At 38.2% G+C, this 19,116-nt stretch overlaps 1 protein-coding gene across 1 annotated transcript in view; it reads left to right on the forward strand.

Annotated features, from left to right (window-relative positions):
- PCDH15 (protocadherin related 15) overlaps positions 1-19,116 on the forward strand; it is a 723,362-nt gene that overhangs the window by 227,648 nt on the left and 476,598 nt on the right. Inside the window, exon 8 of the mRNA XM_059172504.1 lies at positions 6,907-7,077. Within this exon, the coding sequence (XP_059028487.1) occupies positions 6,907-7,077 (171 nt within the window). The remainder of the gene's footprint in view (positions 1-6,906; positions 7,078-19,116) is intronic.

The raw sequence follows: 19,116 nt of genomic DNA on the forward strand, positions 1-19,116 counted from the left end.
GTAGATCATGTGCATTTAAAACCTACATTATTCTCTTGGAGTCATAAAGAAAGTTGAATTATGAGCAATCAATTTTGATTTTAAAGTAGATGGTATCTAAGAGGGTAGAGGTTTGATGATAAATTACTGAAATTACTCAATTTGGATCTGGTTTTCTTATGGTACAAAGATTTGATTGATGTGCAAAGGAAACTATTCAAATTTCATGTAATTAGGAAGTTTCTTTTTATCCATGTGGACATGTTGTTTCTCTTAAATAAGCTGGGGGAGTTTTGGGTAGCATAAATAAGAAAACTTGTCACTTCTTTTATTGAGAATATTTGCAGTGTTATTACCCACAGTTCATTTTAAATATGAATATGTAATGAGGAATGATTAATTCTAGAAAATGGAAGGAAAAGAAATCTAAAAAAGAAAGTTCAGAGATGTACCAAGATCAGTGGGTTTTCTTTCTGTTGAAATTTCCAATATAGCCTATACCACAGACTCCCAAATCATGAAGGAATCAAACTCATCTCTTTATACACAGATATTATTCAAAACTAGGTCTCTTTTGTATTAACATTATCCTGAGGGAAATACCAAAGATTCTTCACAAGAACTCTTGATTCATTGTCAGAAAGAAAAAGTTTACATTTATTTTAGAATCATGGCCAGAGTAAGTTCTAAGTTAACTTTATCAATAACAGGGGAAAGTTAATATTTTCTCAAATCAAATATCTAGAATAGGAACACTGTCTTTCATAATAAGATATTGTAATTCTTAAAAATACTATTTTTTTCTTATCTCTGTCTTTTCTCTTAACACTATGAATATCCAGAACAGTATGTAAAGATTATAATTATAAGGGCTTTGATGTAAAAAAAAAATCACTTTGTACACTTTTGATATCAACTTGTGTAAACAACTTTTAAAAAAAGATTTTACTTATTTATTTGACAGACAGAGATCACAAGTAGGCAAAGAAGCAGGCAGGGAGAGAGGAGGAAGCAGGCTCCCTGCTGAGGAGAGATCCTAATGCGGGGCTGGATCCCAGGATCCTGGGATCATGACCTGAGCCGAAGGCAGAGGCTTTAACCCACTGAGTCACCCAGGCGCCCCTGTAAACAACTTTTGATATCACATTGTGTAAACAACTTTTCAAAACTAACCCTCACTCTGACCTTCCCTCACCTCCACTTCCTACTTATTGTAGAGTAAGTGCTTAACTGTACACCCATTGTTTTTAGCTCTGCCAATTTCTTCGGTGTATTCTGGGAAAGAGGAATGAAATAGGAAAATGATGCTAGGACGTTCCAGTCCTAAACACATGTAAGCATATGAACATGTGTTCTATCTACTAGTATGCTGTTCTATCTACTAGTATGCATAAAAATTAAAGAAAATTAGATAAACGTCTCAAGCAAACAAAAAGCACTTCCAAAAAAAAAAAAAACAACAACTCACTTATAAAATGGTTTAGACCTACTCAATCTTGTTGCTTCTTTTTTTTTTTTCTCATTTTCATAAAGGAATCTAACACAAAATCAAGTTACTCTAGGATAAGTTTTAAATTTTCAGTTAGTGATACTCCATCTACCATTTGTGGACAGAAACAAGGCAAACACCTCCCTGGTCTTCAGTAACTGAGTCAGGGTCAGAAAACTCAGGGCAACTCTAATTATGCTGCATTTTTTTTTCCTTTCTCTACTACAAATACCTGATAAGGTAATGAGAGAGCCTATAATATATGTATCTGAGTCAGTCTAGTAGGTGCTTCTAGCCATTTTTTTTTAAAGCTACAAACCACTTGAGTACAGAGTACATAAATGTTGGAAGTCTCTATTCTAAGGTTCCTGTGGTTCAACAAGAAATCTGTAGATCAGCATGCCTGTTCCCTACTCACTTTAAAACCAAAATTCATGTAATTTCATAGCATTTGGTAGAGTTCACATCATTCCTGGCCCCGCTCCTAAAAACCAATATTTAACTTAATATGCTTCTCAAATAGAAACCAGGTACTGACTGAATAAAGAAATTAGCATTCAACCCATTTGATCAAAAAGTAGTGAGCAATTAAACTAGCTTACAGCAAGAAAGCCTTTTGATTGGGATAAAGGGATTGAAGCCTCACTTATCATCTGACAGAGGTGTTTTATTGTCTTAACATTGTTATAGTTTAAATATTTGCAATTTTATAGAAAAAAATGCTTGGTAAAAAGTATGGATTGTGACAATGAATTAGTTATCTCTGAGCTATTTCTAAAAGTAAATATCTTTGAGGTTCTCTATGTTTAAAAAGAAATTAGTTCTTCCTTGCAATGTATGAGTGAAACTTTTTACTTATTTAGTAAATAATTCATTCAAAGACAGCAGGTGTCTCTGCTATCCCAGGATACTTTACAGTATGACTCCGAAGAGCTTTACATTGTGTTGCCATCATCTGGGGCCAGAGGATTGAAGGCTTCGAATAAAGATGCTGAAGATTCTAGGACCAAGGCAGTGTGGCTTTCCTGTGAAATATTGACAGAATGTTCCAGCTAGTTCACATCTCATACTTTCCTGACTATTTCTTATGGCTTTCTTGATTCTATGTTCAAGATATATGTATGCTTTTAAATTCCTGCATCCCTATTTTGACGCTGGATTTTTCTTTGTATCATCTGCAATTTCTTGCAGAGCTGAACTCACAATCATTAAATAGTGACTTGTTTTTAAGGCATCTGATTAAAAGTTCCACGTAAATTAATGTTTAATGTTAGAAAATGTGTAAATGGCATGTGAAAGTATAATGCACATTGAGAAAATACAAGTTAAAAAAACTTAAGTAACTTTTAAAAGAGATATATTCTTGCTTGCCAATTATAGCCATAGCTTCTAAATCAATGAAATATTATTTTATTTTTAAACATTTAAAAATGAAAAAATCTTCATTTCATAAAGGAAATAAGAGAAATGAGATGTGAAAATGGAGAAATGGAGGAAGGAATATTTTTTTTTCTTGGAGGGATAGTCTTTAAATTTTTTGGGTTCTCATGTAGCAATGAGTAGAAATAGAGACATCAGGAGATCACATAAAACATTCATGCAAATAATTTTGTTTTATTTATACTACTCCCAATTTAGAATGTTATTTCTTTTATCTAGAACAGTCTTGAGCAGTAACATTTTATTAGAAAGAGCAAAAGGTTCTTTTCATTTTGTTTTTTATCTGAATTGCCAGGGGCTATGTTTTAGATGAGTTTTTTAGATCCAATTTGGTTCTAAACTGGGGGAAGTACTAAAGACTTCCATCGGCTTACACATGCTCAATGGGAAGGAGACCTACTTCCATATTTCTCCTCATGTTTTATAACACATGTTAACAAAAAATCGTGGGGAAGCTCCACACATGTAGTGAGACTGCTGGCATTTTTCAGTGCTACCTGTCTGTTTAGAGAAGTGAAGAGGGAACAGGATGGGTCACCCCAAAATATGCCTCCCTGGCAGAAGGCTTGTTTCAGGCTGATTATGTTTTCAAAATGGCAGACAATAGAGGAGCTCTGCAAGCCATGTAGAAACAGTTCCCTGTTAGAAGAGCACTTTGCCCTTACACAGGATGTTTCCACATGCCTCCCCCACCAGGAAGATGAGAATGACTGAATCTGGACAAGATCCCATCAGTGGGGAAGGTCTGGACGTGCATCTGCAAGACAGTGACTCCTGCATTTACTGAACTTTGCCTGGAAGCCTGACTCTCTAGCACCCCTGACATCTTCTTTAGTCTTTAACAGGAGTTGGTATTTAAGGTGATAGCTTTGGCCATTTGGGGGAGTTACTCAGTTTTCCTGGTGTCTGTGTATATACAGTAGGTGCACATATCATTAAACTGCTTTGGTTTTCTTCCTGCTAATCTGTTTTCTATTACATGAGGTCTCAGCCAAGAAGCTAGAAGCTAGAAGGGTGGAGATAAAATTGTTTTTCTTCCCTGACAATAGTTTCTCTACTATTTTGTTTCCAAGTAAAAATTAATATTTTATAGATCAACACTTTGTAAGCAGTATCTTTTCTCAAAATTGTAACTGAAGCCTTGTGATTTGGCTCCTTGGTGAGTCAGAAACTGTACCACCTGAGTGTTCGCACAAAGAAAACTTTATTTGCAGCAAATAAGGAGATCACAGGCGAATGACTTCCAAAACAATGACTCCCCAAGCAAAGGTGGATACATTCCTTTCATTTAGGGTTTGGTGAATAGGGGATGATAGGGGAGACTTGTCATCATATGTAGAGGTAAGCATGAGGTCACACATGCCTCTGAAAGGAAGCCAGCCTATAGATACATTGTATATTGTGGAAATGAGGCTCTTGTTCTTCCTTGGATGGAGATTTTAATATTTAATGAGGTAGATGTGGTCATCAGTCATTCTGAAAGTCATGCTGTGGTCCATCTGCACAGACATGAATCAGGGATTAAGCTCAAACTGGTCAAGGTGGTCTGGGCCAGCTGGAGGTCTTGTCAGGGCAGGTGCTTGAGGGAAGGGTGGTTTCTGGTTTCCATTTGTCCAAGTTAGGTGATAAGCTGGAAGGAAGAGCTCAAGGGAAAATGTGGCACAAAGGTTGGCAAGTACAAGCAGGTAGGCACTCAAGGTCAGGTCTTGGAGTCTGGCTGGTGACAATATGAGATAAAATTCTACCCATTCATTCATTGATGGATATTTTGACTGCTGCCAGCCTTTGACCACGGTGAATAGTGCTGCTATGAGCATGTATATAAATATAACTACTTTTTAGAGTTGTACAGCATACAATTTTAAGGAGACGGAAAAAGTAGAATAAGTTTTCAAAATAACTAAATGCTAAGAAAGTAGACACTCTAGATTACATCATAATGAATGACAAACCACCACCACCATTATCACAGTGATGTTCTGGACAGAGATAACTAAGGTACTGTGTTTCTTCCATGTATCCTCCTGGCGAACTCTCTTAGATAAATATAAGCAGTATAAATGAAATGTAATATAATGAAATCACTTCCACTCTTGAACATGGGCTGCACATAGTGGTTTTTTTCCCCTGAGAAATGAAAAGGTAAAAAAAGAGAGAGTAAATTGGCAATGGGAAAATCTGATGAACACAACCTCAACCAGGTGATCAAAGTTGAGTCATGTTAATAATATATACTCTTGCTATAATGTGATGACATGACTCTGGACTTCTATAGTCTTCGTCCCCAAAATGCATCACCCCCATCTGATCTTGAGAAAAACATCAAATTCCCCACTGAAGAACACTCTAAAAACACACCTGACTAGTACCCCACATAGTCAAGATAATCAAAAACAAGGGAAGTTGGAGAAATTTCAGAACCTGAGAAGATGTGATGGCTACATACAGGCGGAGTCCCGGATGGGATCCTGACATGGAGAATGGACCTCAGAAACTAAGGATGTCTCAGAGGTGGGGATCATAGTTAGTAACAATATATCCTCAAAGCAAAAAGTACACCTGGCCAAGCAAAGTAAGGAATGCCTTACAGTTTCTATAAGAGGGACACAGAATGCAGTCTGAACTCAAGTCTGAAAGAATGAATAGAGCATTGTTGAGACCCCAGTTGGGAGTTCTCATCACAATATTTTTTTTTTACTTTTTTTTCCCTGTGTCTGTAAGAGATGATGAATGTTATCTAAACTTATTGTAAAATCCTTTCACGTAGGTGAATGTCATTATAATTACATTGTACAGCGTAAACTCATGCCATGCTATATGCCAATTATATCTCAGTAAAACTGGAGAAAACCAAACAAGGGGAAAAAAAAACCCAAATCCCTATTGTCTTGGCAATACAATGTCTCATGGAAAAGAGAGGAAGTCGAACAGGTAATTGCCATAATTCTACAAGGACACTCTTCCTAGAAACTATAGCTTTATAGTCCCAAAGAATGAAGAAGCAAAATAAAACAATTATCATCCAGAAGCTCAGAAAACTAGGTTATTTCAGTGACAACAGTGCACTCTCTGAAGACCAGCAGCGCTGGTCTCAAAATACGTGGTAACAGAAAGGCTTGTGTGAGCCATTAAGCATTTCTCTGTCAAAAGTTCAGCAGACCTGGCAGGTTTTCTTCTCTTCCCTTTTTTCTCCTTTCATTTTACTTTTTTGAGGATTTGGGGGTTTTTGTTTGTTTGTTGTTATTTGTTTGTTTTTGGATATAACCCAAATTTATCTAAAGTTTCTCTCTTTAAAAAGAAAAACTATATATTTATGTATGTATTTGAGAGAAAGTGAGCGAGAGAGAGGGAGAAAGAGAAAGCATGAGCTGGGGAGCTGCAGAGGCAGAGGGAGAAGCAGGCTCCCCACTGAGCAGGAAGTCTGATGGGACTCCATCCCAGGACCTTGGGACCATGACCTGAGCCAAAGGCAGACACCTAACCAACTGAGCCACCCAGATGCCCCTAAAATCTGTTTGCCTTGCTTGAAACATCATAAAAAATCAAAGACAGAGATGGGGGCGGGTAGACGAATCAAGAGCCAACTGTATTTGCTAATTGGCCTTCTCAAAGGAAATGTGGAATTGTGTTTTACTTCAAGGATGGGAGATAGTCCACAACTTGGAGCGAGCCTCCTATGGACCTTAGGCTCCTGTCCTCCCACAGAGAGGGGAAGTGGGCTCTATCTTCTTTTGTGATTTTGTTTCAAAAAGACAGCTCCCAGGTCTTTGTGAAGGAGTGCTGGACTATAAAACTGGCAGATGTTTGAGTTGCAGATATATTGCCATTGGAAAAGGCAGAGAAAGTATGGACAGTTACAAGTTTTCTAAAGTAAATCCCCTAAGAGAGGTCAAGGCCTGTAATCGGAAAGAAACCTGTCTACAGTCTACTCAAACTGAAGGGAATGTTGGGTCCATCTCATTGTGTTTTATGTTTCCTTTCTTTTTTTCCCCTCGCAGGACCGTGCACAAAATCTGAATGAGCGGCGAACCACCACCACCACCCTCACAGTGGACATTCTGGATGGAGATGACTTGGGTCCCATGTTTCTTCCTTGTGTTCTGGTGCCAAACACACGTGATTGCCGCCCGCTCACTTACCAAGCCGTGATCCCTGAATTGAGAACTCCGGTAAATGTGCTCGCATTCTTTTCCCTTCACTTATGCCTCTTTAACCTCAGTGACATTCTGTTCTCGGAGCTCGAAGACATATTAGATGAGAAGAATGAACGTTGCTATATTAGTATTGAAAGGTATTTATGTCTAGAACCATTTTCAAAGAAGGCAAAGTTTGGTCACCATGCATTACTGCATTCTTTACAAAGTCCAAAGTGTGTCGTGAAGCAACCATTCATTGGACACTGATGATTTTGTTTCTCCACCTATACATCATAAACGAGTTCAGTTGCCTTAAATTCACCAAATAAACACACAGTCCTAAGTCAGAAGACATATGGGCCAACAGGGTACTTGGTCAACCTCTTAGCATCCTATGATTTTAGTGGAGGTTGCATTTGGCTGTTTAGAGGTAGAAGCTAATGGATCCCAAATGCAGCTATCTATCCCTTAAAGATGTACTTTAAAGAAGCAGAAAAGTAAGGCATGAATATGTATCTTGTACACTTGATTTTGACTCTGCCTTGTTTTTGTTTTGGCCTCTTTTTTAAAATTCTAATAGAGCTCTAAGTTGCTGTCAGCCTGGAATTCACACCTCAGACCTGGTTGGGTAATAAATATTTATACCTAAGAATAAAAATTATGAGGCAAATATACTAAAATATCAATTTCTCCCTTAAAAGTAAAGTAATAATAATAATTATTATTATTATTCTCTTTTTAGAGAAGCCGAATTCATAGGGGGTGAATGTATTTGTGGTGCCCCTAGAAAGCCTTCAATTTTCTGGATGATTAATGTGGCTTATGGTATCAGAATTTGTTGGAAGGTTTTTGATTTTTTTTTCCCCTCAAACAGGTAAGAACTGTGGTTTGGGGTATCTTCTCTGTATATGAGAAGTTTCAAGTATAAAAAAATAAAATCCTTCTCCTAATTGTAACTGACATAGCATCATATGTACTGCTAAGGATTCTTCTTATCCAGTGTTGCATGCTTGAGCCTTACTTTTGAGATTTCATAAATCTTAAATGGCCAAGATTCACTGGTCTGTCTTCCAGCATAAATAACAACTGATCTAGTTGGCTTATGTGAAGAAAAAAAGCTGGAGGGGAAAAAAAATAATAAATGTTATGATGTACATTTAATGAAGAAAAATATAATCGAATTTTCAGCTCCATGGAGTGATTTTGAAGACAAAAAAAGCTAATGGGTGTAGACAAATAATTGTGGATTACCTAAAGTTATATGTCAGCATAGGATTTTGTGGAATATACCTGTAAGAAGACTATTAATGATAGTGAACATTAATTTTTTTCTTTGGAAAACATAATTGAAATTATGAGCAAAACTTATTTTAAGTATTCATTTTGACTTAATTTATGTAGCTGTCATACCCGTGAGGTCCCTAAGAAGAGGGACATGATGACACAGTGACTGGAGTCGGTGGTTCAGTGTGATAACTCAAACAGTACTTGATAGCCTGAGGGAAGAGGCACAGGTCACTGCCTGACAAGCAGAGGGTATTAACTTTATAAAATACCCCCGAGCATCCGTTCTTCTCTTCCAGATGGCCGACTGAGCATCTCTCTCATTCCCATGCAGTGTACCATAGAGATGAGTCCATGCTCCATATTTGGGGGAATAAAAATAAATGATACTAGTGATTAATGGTTATATCCTTGGTTCCGTGTGTCATGAACTGGCCTAAACTCTACAGGGATATTAACTGCAATTCTGATGGGTCACTCTTAAGGTCACTTGTGGGACGACATCTCTGAGATATAGAGTTTATGTAACTTTTTTTGTTTTGCAGACTTTTTAAAAATTTATTTAATTTTACTTTTTTTCAATGTTCCAAAATTCATTGTTTATGCACCACTCCCAGTGCTCCAACTAAAAAGTAAAAAACTCTTCTTTTAAAATCATGTCTCTTGAATTAAATGCTATGCTATAAAATCCAGAATGATCAGACTGTATGCTCCATCATCCCTTTTACCAGGTTGACCCTTTCTTTAACATTCTGTGAGGTGGAGAATTTTAATTTTATGTATTTAAATAATGATGGCCAATATTTATTTTATAAGGGGTGTATTTTTATTGTCACATAGAAAAAACTAAATATATTTACTTGCAAAACTTGGCACCTGTTCTTATTATTAACCACTGCATAAGACAATCACCGAAACTCAGTGGCTTCGAATGACAGTTTTTTTTTTTTTTAAAGATTTTTATTTATTTACTTGACAGAGAGTTATATATAGAGAGATCACAAGTAGGCAGAGAAGCAGGCAGAGGGAGAGGGAGAAGTAGGCTCTCTGATGAGCAGGGAACCCGATGCAGGACTTGATTCTAGGACCCTGGGATCGTGACCTGAGCCAAAGGCAGCCTCTTAACTGACTGAACCACCCAGGCGCCCCGCAATGATAGTTTTTAAAATTTGCTCATGAAATTTGCAGTTTGGGCAGGCTTGAGCGACCATCTCATCTCAGCCTTACAGAGCATCAGCTGAGGATCATTACCTGTGGCCTGGGTACCAGTATTAGAATTGTTCACTTAGCATTCTGACTGTTGGCGGGAGCCTATCCAGGACTATGATAGCTGGAGCTTCATTCTCCCTCCCCACGGGTCTCCCTTGGGCTGTTGGGGCTTCTCACACTGAGGCACTGAGTTCAAGAACGAGCTTCCCAAGGGAATGAGGCAGAATTTGCAGGAATTAGCCTTGTAGTCTACAGTGTCCCTTTTGTTGTAGTTAAACCTCAGCCAGATTCAAAAACTAACAGTAGGTACCATCTCCTGATGGGAAGAATGTAGAAGTCACATTGTAAGAACATCTGGGGATGGAATTCTTACTGTGGCAATTGTTGGAAAATGAAATCTCCCATGGTGTGGGCATCAAGTTTCCTGGCTCTTTTCTGCATATGTCGCTTTGGAGCCCCCTGATTCACGAGGGTTCAGAACTACAACCAGTTTTTGAGTTTCATATTCAAATTGCTGTGTTTATGTCTGTCCTTTACATTTAAAAAAAAATCCTTTCTTAAAAGATTCCTTTACATATTTTTGCTAAAATTTCTAGAAATTTCAATAAATAAAATCTTGCTATTCAGAGCGAAAGAACTAACCATTTCTGTCAGCTAAACAAGACATGATGACTATAATTACATACTTGCTGATCCTTTTCTGAACTAATTCTTCAAATTTTGAAAGCTTTGACACCTGCTCACCTTCTGTGTTGATGTGAAATTTTCCACCAATTACCTCAGTGGTATTCTTGACTTGAAAAACCATTCTTAGTTCTACCACAATGCATGCAGAATTTATCAGCTCAGAAAAACTTTAAAAGGAAATCTGCTACATTGTTTAACTCATGAACCAGAATATAATAAAAATAAAAATTGACTATTTATTGAAATACAAATAATTGTGTGTTTATAGAGAAACTTAGTAAATGTTCTGTATGTTTTTCTACAACAGAAAATGGTCTTCAGCAAAAATTCATGTCTTCACAAGCTTTATATTGAATATGTAAATACATAGATCTGATATCTCTGGGGAACTAAAGCAATTTGTAGTTCTGTGCTAATTATTATTAATTCATTAATTTGATAAGTACGTCCTGGTCCCTGATATATGTTTAACTCTGTGCTAATTGAGGACGTAAGTAGGATGAGATTCTTTTCCAATATTGCGTAAATTTATTCTCACTTTCTGACTGTGAACTTATTATTATGCCTCTCTGGTTGAAGTTTCCTGATGTTATGGAAAATGCTGATAGATTCTGGAGAGTTCAGAACCCATAGTTCTATTTTCTCCATTTTCTATTGAAGCTCAAAGACCCAAAAAAAAAAATGCTCACATTTTTTTTTTCTTTCATGATTGAACAATCTTGTTTGTTTGGTTGGTTGGTATTTTGCTGAGTGATTTGTCTCTGGAGAGAAACACTGTAGTATTAATATGATAATATTGACATATTATCTGTCAATATCTGTTACCTAGATATACCTCCCTTTACTTAGTGCTTGCCAGAAAGGTCATCTAGGCGCTGGGATCCATGCTCCAATGGGCTCTTTTCACCCCTGTTGAGTTGGATCCCAGGACTGTCTCCCCACATGCACCTGTATATAATTGCCTCAAAGAACTGTGGTTTTCATATAACTGTCAAAGACAGCTCCCCTATTGTATGTATGGTCTCTCCCCTTCCAGGGAAGCTTTCCCAGTTATTATGGAAGTGGCACTGATTTGCAGTGATGTACAACTTTGATCATTTCCTCTTAACTCATGCTCATTGAACAATCCCGGACCGTCTTCCTGTCCTCTTTTATGAAACTACTGGTTCTTCTCCTCCCCTCCATGGCCCTGAGTTTCTCCTTCTACATCTTTCATGGCTTGTTTTTTGTTTTAGTTTTTTTTTTTTTCCCATAGTTAAATATCTCTGCTTGAATTTTTACTTACATATTTGTTTAATCAATTTTTTGATTATTCTTAAATTTTGATGATTTTCCAGACTTCTGTTCTTTTAAAATTTCTTTACACTATAATTTTCACTAAGATCCATCAAACCATCAATACCAAGGGGTTCTCGTTTTCTTCAAATAGGAATGATCTGTGTGTTGTGGAAGTGTTTTCTCACTTGGAATCTTTCCTGACCTCCAACCTTGCATTTCTCACTTTTTTAGATGTTTTTGCATGTGTTTTCTGCAGATGCCTCATTATTCTTTCTAATGTGTTCATTCGTCTCTTGTCCACCTCCTGTTATCCTAGAGGTCAATGTGGATTCGGACCTTGACTTCACTGACCCCTACTCCAAACTCGATCCCTTCTGCACTGTCTGTGAGATGTTATTCACATATGTGTGATGCCCAGTTCCACTGCCAAAATTTGCATTTAAAGACATAGTCCCCAGGCACCTGAGTGGCTCAGTCAGTTAAGCTGCTGATTCTTGGTTTTGACTTAAGTCATGATCTCCGGGTCCTGGGATCAAGCCCCAAATGGGGCTTTGTGCTCAGTATGGAGTCTGCTTGAGATTCTCTCTCTTTCTCTCTCTCTCTCTCTCTCTCCTTCTGATTCTCCCCTGACTCACATGCTTATTCTATCTCTAAATGAATAAATAAAATCTTAAAAAAATACATACTCTCAGCTCTAGACCCCAGAACATCATCTTTGTTTTTGAAATATAATTCTGATCTGATCGTTCACATCCCATCATATACCAAAGCATTTAGCATGTCACTCAGTCATTTTATATCAGACCATGTTCCAGTCTCATCTCTTGTAACTTGCCTAGTGCAACCTACCTAATAATGCAGAGCTTTGAGTCTGCACCTGAGCTTCTCTGAGAACTCCCCCCTCCACTTTGTTCCGTACATTAATTTGTTACTCAAGGTTCATCTCAGTAAACCCAATGTGATGGGCTTCCAGGTTAAGCTTCTCCAGGTCCCGTGTACACCTGTTGAAGTGCTGAACTTCTCGTGTCCTAGAGTTGTTTGTCTGTTTCCCTCCTACATGACTGTGCGTTCTGTAATTTCCTATTTATCGTTACACCTCAATGTGCCAAGCACCTGCTTCTCATAGTGAGTGTTCAGTAAATGTCCGATTGGACTAATCTATCAATGAAAACTTTGAGAAATACATACTGTCACTGAGATACTGAATTTAAATACAAATAATGGCTTCTTTCTTCTTATTTGCAATAACAGTGTTTTGATCACAAATATGCATATGTGTTTTATATATGTAGATGATATATAACTTGTGTGTGTTTAATTATCTTAGGAAATATTATCCAAATATTAGCCATGGCACATAAAAGTTTTTCTTATACTTACGTTGTTTTCAAATGTGAATAGAGAGGCAAGGACTGCCATAATTGGTCATTATCTGTCCAGGCAGAGTCTAATAGGTACTGTAAGTAAAGTAAGCCTATTTCCCTGTTGCCAGAAACAGTTTGGCTTTTAATTGTCCCAGCACATTGTTTGTAACACTCCGTCTCTTTGCAGCAATATCCCAAATATTAAGTGATATCTTCTCTTGTCTTTAGGCCAGTTACTTGAAAATGTGTTCTCTGGAGCTCTTTGGTTGAGGGGACAGTGAGATATAATACACGTAGAGTGAACGTCTGCACCATCTACCATACCCTGGCCAGCAGCTGCAAATGATCCAACGAGCTTCAGGTTCACATGGGAAGCACAAGCTAAAAGCCAAACACACAAACAAATGCTAGAATTTAGCAAAGGTTGTGTAGATGAAGATGTCATATTGTGATAATTCTGAAGGTGGGATGTGAAATAATAAGTGAGGTGAAGAATCATTTGTTCTTTTCCTCATTGGTCAAAATTTACATTGAATAAGTTTGAGTGTTATTTCCATTTATAAAACACGTGAAGATATTTTCCAGTATTTGGAACAATTAAAGAATGAAGAACAAGAGGGACTGAGTTTATTACTATTAGTTAAAGGGGAAAAAGTCACTGTCCTCAGTAAAATAGAATTTTAAAAAAAATGTTTTCTTGTTCAAGGGTCTGTTCCAATATTATTTTAAATTAACATGGAAGATGTGTTTTCTTATGAAAAGATATAAAGAAAGGAGAGCATCATGCAACTTGGACATGATGTCTGTGACTTTATGAGCATGTCTGGAACTCTGATGGGGAGTTGACAGAGGTGCTCGCTAGCACAATGTAAGAGAGGTTTGTGAGAACTTGGAATGCAACCTGAACCCTGTGTGATCTTGCAGACTTTCCTTAATATCACTCAACTGTAGTTTGAATTTTTCCTCTCTAAAACAGTTAAGAAAATCTAATTTATGGGATTTTTTGAGTTCTAGGAAAAAAGATTCATGCATCATCCTTAAGTTGTTCTAACCAACTGTGGGGACTTAGTAGCTATTGATAATTTTTTAAAGATTTTATTTATTTATTTATTTATTTATTTATTTGAGAGAGATCACAAGTTGTGGGGGAAGAATAGAGAGAAAAGCACACTCTTCACTGAGCAGGGAGACCGAAGAAGGGCTCGATCCCAGAACTCTGGATCATGACCTGAGTTGAAGGCAGATGCTTAACAACTGAGCTACACAGGCACCAGAGCTGTTGATATTATTATCATTGCCCTGGAGTTCCTTCACCTGGCTGGGTCTTCACTCAGAGGCTTGTGGGAAGAAGTAGCTAATTCACACTAGTTGTTAAATGCCTAGGTGTTTTTAAGTGAAATTCCAGCTTTAGAAACTGAGTTGTGTATGTTCTGACTGTGGTATTTGTAATTAATTCAGTATGGTCCTTTAAAAAAAAATCCAGTACTTTTATTGAGAAGAACAGTAGGTCCATTTTTTAAATAAATGGATTTGGCACAGTCACTGCTTGTGCTGAATTAATTATGCTATATATTATTGCTTTGGGAAGAGGCAACAGCTGATGCAAAATGGCACAAGGTAATTCTGCGAGCCAAAAATATATCAATGGATCAAATTGTAAATGTGTGCCAGGAAAGCAAGTATCCTGCTCTTTCCTTTTCTATGAACACAAAAGCAATGGATTTCAGTAAAGTTTATCACATTGTCCCATGAAAACCTTCTGTTCAGCAGAGATGCCCCTGGAACTTATATTGCCAGTAAACCTGAACTTCCACTCTGTATAATATTTAAAATTCTGCTATAGTCCCACTTGGTAATTTGGACATTTTTTCATTGTTTATTTCAATTCAAAAAGGATTGGTTGCTAATTGTAAGTTATGAGGAAAAATTTTTTTTTAATTCTACAAATTAAACATTGGAACCCATCAGTCCTCAAAGACTGATTTCCAGGATCTCTATTAGTAATTTGATGCATGCCTTTGCAAATATCTGGAGCCTGTTGGAGGCAGTTTGAGTTTGTGGATTGTTGTTGTTGTTTGGTTTTTGTTTTGTTTTGTTTTTCAGACAAACCAAATGACTCTGACCTATAGAAAAGTGAAGTTAGTGGGTTTCACTGGGGCCTCCCCAAATTACCTGCTGGGTTGTTTAAATGGTTCTTTTTTTTTTTTTTAAGATTTTATTTATTTATTTGACAGACAGAGATCACAAGTAGGCAGAGATGCAGGCAGAGAGAGAGAGAGGAAGAAGCAGGCTCCCCGCCGAACAGAAAACCTGATGTGGGTTCGATCCCAGGACCCTGAGACCATGACCTGAGCCGGAGGCAGAGGCCCCAACCCACCAAGCCACACAGGCACCCCTAAATGGTTCTTAATAGATATTGGAAAGCACAAGACACAACTGTGTGTTTTGTGTAGAGGGGCAGGATCATATGGTCTTGGTGTGACTAGGGGACAGGATGTACTGTGATCCCTTACTCAGATACATAGTCATCTGAGTAGGAGAGACAGCATCTGCTTGACCTAACTTGAACCACATGTTCACTCTTTGTCTAGAAGGGATAGAGCCTGTGATGGTTACTTTTATGTGCTAACTTGGCTCAGCCATGCAACCCAGATATTTGGTGAAATATGTCTGGATGTTGCTTCCAAGGCATTTTCCACATGGGATGAACATTTAAATTAGTAGACTTTGAGTAAAACAGATTATTCTCTATAATATGGGTGGGTCTCATCTAATCAGATGAAGGCCTTAAGATTAAAGACTACCTTTCCCCAAAGAGGAGGGAATTTTGCCAGCAGATTGTCTTTGGTCTCAAACTGATATCTGTTCCCTGGCTCTCTAGCCGGCTGACTTCCAGCAGATTTTGGTCTTGGCAGCTTCCATAGTTGTGGTATGAGCCCATTCCTTAAAATGAATCTCAATCTCTGTCTCTATAAGAAGATATATAGATAAAATAGATTGACACAGATGATGTATAATCTCTATCTCTCTCTCACTGTCTTTCTGGAGAGTAGTAAACACAATATCCTATTCTGTCTGTTCTGTTTCCCTGAACAGCCCTAATACAAAGCCCCTGATGAAACTGTCTGATAGCAAAGAAACTTTCTCCAAGAAGACAGAGATACTATTGAGAAGGGGAAATGGATCCTGGATAGCTGAAAACCCACAGATGTAAGGCAAATATACAATCAAGCCATCACAAATTCTTGCCTACGGTCCAGAATGATATTTTTTTTTTAAAGATTTCATTTATTTATTTGACAGACAGAGATCACAAGCAGGCAGAGAGGCAGGCAGAGAGAGAGAGGAAGAAGCAGGCTCCCTGCCAAGCAGAGAGCCCGATGCGGGACTCGATCCCAGGACCCCGAGATCATGACCCGAGCCGAAGGCAGCAGTTTAACCCACTGAGCCACCCAGGCGTCCCCAGAATGATATTTTTAAAAAGACATCAGATGATGTCGCTTCCCTGCTCTGATGCTATGATATATTTTCACTAAAAGATTGTATCTGAGTGTCTTCCTATAATGCTTATTATGGTCCTGCCAGTAATTTGTCACTGACTGTTTGGACTAAATCCTTGTGAACCCCCAAATTCATATGAACAAACCTGATAACCAGTGTGATGCTGTTTGGAGACAGGACCTTTGGGAGGTGATTGGGTCCAGGGCACAGCCAAACATGAATGCAGTTAGCACCCTTATAAAAGAAAGCCCTTCTCCCTCTCACAAGTGAGAACATAGGGAGAAGATGGCCATCTGTGAACCAGGACGTGGGCCCTCAGCAGACACTGGAATGCCCTTTTCTTGGGCTCCCAGCCTCCAGAACTGAGAGCAATAAATGTCTATTGTTTGTAGGTCCCCCAGTCTATGTACCTAGTCTCTTATAGCAGCCCAAACGGACAGACACTGACCTCATCCTCCACCAGTCCAGACCTTCCTTCTGTCCTCTATCATGTCACGCTCTTTCAGCTGAAGATGTTTCTGCCTCTTTCTGGAATGTTCTCTTGTGATACTGGCTTGTGTCTAGCTCTTTTAGTTACTTGGTTTCAGCTCAGAAGTCACCTCCTCAGAGAAGCCTTCCCTGACCACTTGGTGTGGTCAAGGGTCACAGTATCTCACCTCCCCCATGGATTTGGTAACACATGATCTTCTTTTATTTTGTGCAGATCGTAGGGGGAAATGCTTTGTACATTTATTTGTTTGATTGATTAATGTCTGTCTGATTCCTTGGAAATCTACATACACTGTGAATAGGACCTTGCCTATCTTCTTTGCTATCTCAAAACTCCTAGAACAGTGGCTCACATGTGGAATGCTCACTAAATATTTACTTACTTGGAATAAATTAGAAATTTCCATTTTCATGAATATATGTCTCTATAAATAACTGTATACAAATAATAGCTGTGGGTGGCTCAGGTGGTTAAGCATCTGCCTTCGGCTCAGGTCTTGATCTCCGGGTCCTGGGATCGAACCCTGTGCTGGTGTCCCTGCTCAGTGGGGAGCCTGCTTCTCCCTCTCTTTCTGCCTCCTCTCTCCTGTTTGTATGCACTCTCCCTCTCTCTTTAAGGAATAAAATCTTAAAAAATAATAGCTGCCTTGTATGTCTTTGTATGAATGCACATTATTTATCTCTCTTTTTTAAAGATTTATTTATTTGAGAGACAGTGCATGTGCACACATGCAAGTAGGGGAAGGGGCAGCAGGAAAGGGAGAGGAGCAGACTCCCCCCTGAGTATGGGGCTCCATCTCAGGACCTGAGATCATGATATGAGCTGAAATCAGGAGTCAGACACCTAACCAACTGAGCTATGCAGGCGCCCCATTTATATCTTTTATGTTTTGGAATTTTATGTATAGCATTACTTGAAAAAAGGTTTAAAAACTACATATGCAAGAGTTATTCTCTTAAAAGAAGTTTATTTTCACCTGGTATGTTTTCTTATGAGCCAAATCAACTTCACATATCCCTTTGCTTAGTTCCACTTGACAATAATTAATAATGAGGATGTGATAATGTGTTTCATGGTCTAAACTGTCTTGAGCTGTGTGTATGGCCACAAGATATAATAACATGGGGAGTTCCACTCAGTGAGGTCACCACAAAAATAATTATTTAAGCAATTCTAGGAAATGTGATAAAAGCTGGTAAGATTTTCACATGTAGCTTTGTTTTTTAGAAACCTCGATATGTGAAGTTGGCACTTGGGTAAAACTTTTTCTAAAAACATGCTACATCTCTGCCGCCACAGCTCTAAACCAGCTTGATCTGCAGCCTAATAGTAATCCCTCTGATTTGCAATTTATTTACTAACATCATCTGCAAAGATACTCAAAGGAGGGAAATAAATAAACCACAGGAAAAAACACCTGATTTATTTACTCCCCGAATGACAGTAGGTCATGGTGCCTTCAAGACCTTCAGAGGAAATTTCATATAAGCCACTGTCACCTACCATCCCTGCTTTCACTTCTTGCAGCTCGTCCTTCACCCAGCAGTCAGGGTGATCTTTTCAAAGCATCAATCAGCTCAAGTCACCTTTGTGCTTAAAATACTCCAGTGATTTCTGATTATGGTGGGAATAAAATCCCAGGGGCTGAATATGGCTTACAAGGCCACACAGAATTTAACTCCCACGTATTTGCTGTGAGGATTTTTATCCTGTTCTTTGGAACTTCTGAGTTTCTTCTTATGCCCAGCCCTTGCTGTTCACTCCATTACAAAATGCTTCTTTCACACCTTCCAGTGGCTGGCCCATCTCATCAATCAAACCAAGTTTTTTGTGAAAGCATCACGTCCTCCGAGAGACCTTTCCTGACAACCCTCCCCACGGTAGATTTTCTTTAAACAGCAACAGCACATTCATGTGGATTAATGGAAGGTTTTTGTGTGTTTTCAGTTGCTAGGGAAGGGTGAACAAAATTTATAAGAGTTCTGTATTTTCTGTGAGAGTGTGTTGAAGCCTGCTGCTGTTTTGTGGCAATGATGATTTAAGGTGAGACAATGGTGCAGGTACAGATCAGTAACGACCAAACAAGATAGCTGTTTTCACCTTAATGAAATTGAAAACAAACCCTCTGTGTCAAGATAATCAAAGAATGATTATTGTAGGTACTGTGGACATTTTCACTGATAATGTCAAAGAGTTGTAATAAATGCCCAAAGAACTCTAAATCCCCTATCCGTAAAATCTTGGCAGACAGTTTATCTG

Source organism: Mustela lutreola, chromosome 4 (genome assembly GCF_030435805.1).
Source record: "Mustela lutreola isolate mMusLut2 chromosome 4, mMusLut2.pri, whole genome shotgun sequence".
NCBI lineage: Eukaryota > Metazoa > Chordata > Mammalia > Carnivora > Mustelidae > Mustela > Mustela lutreola.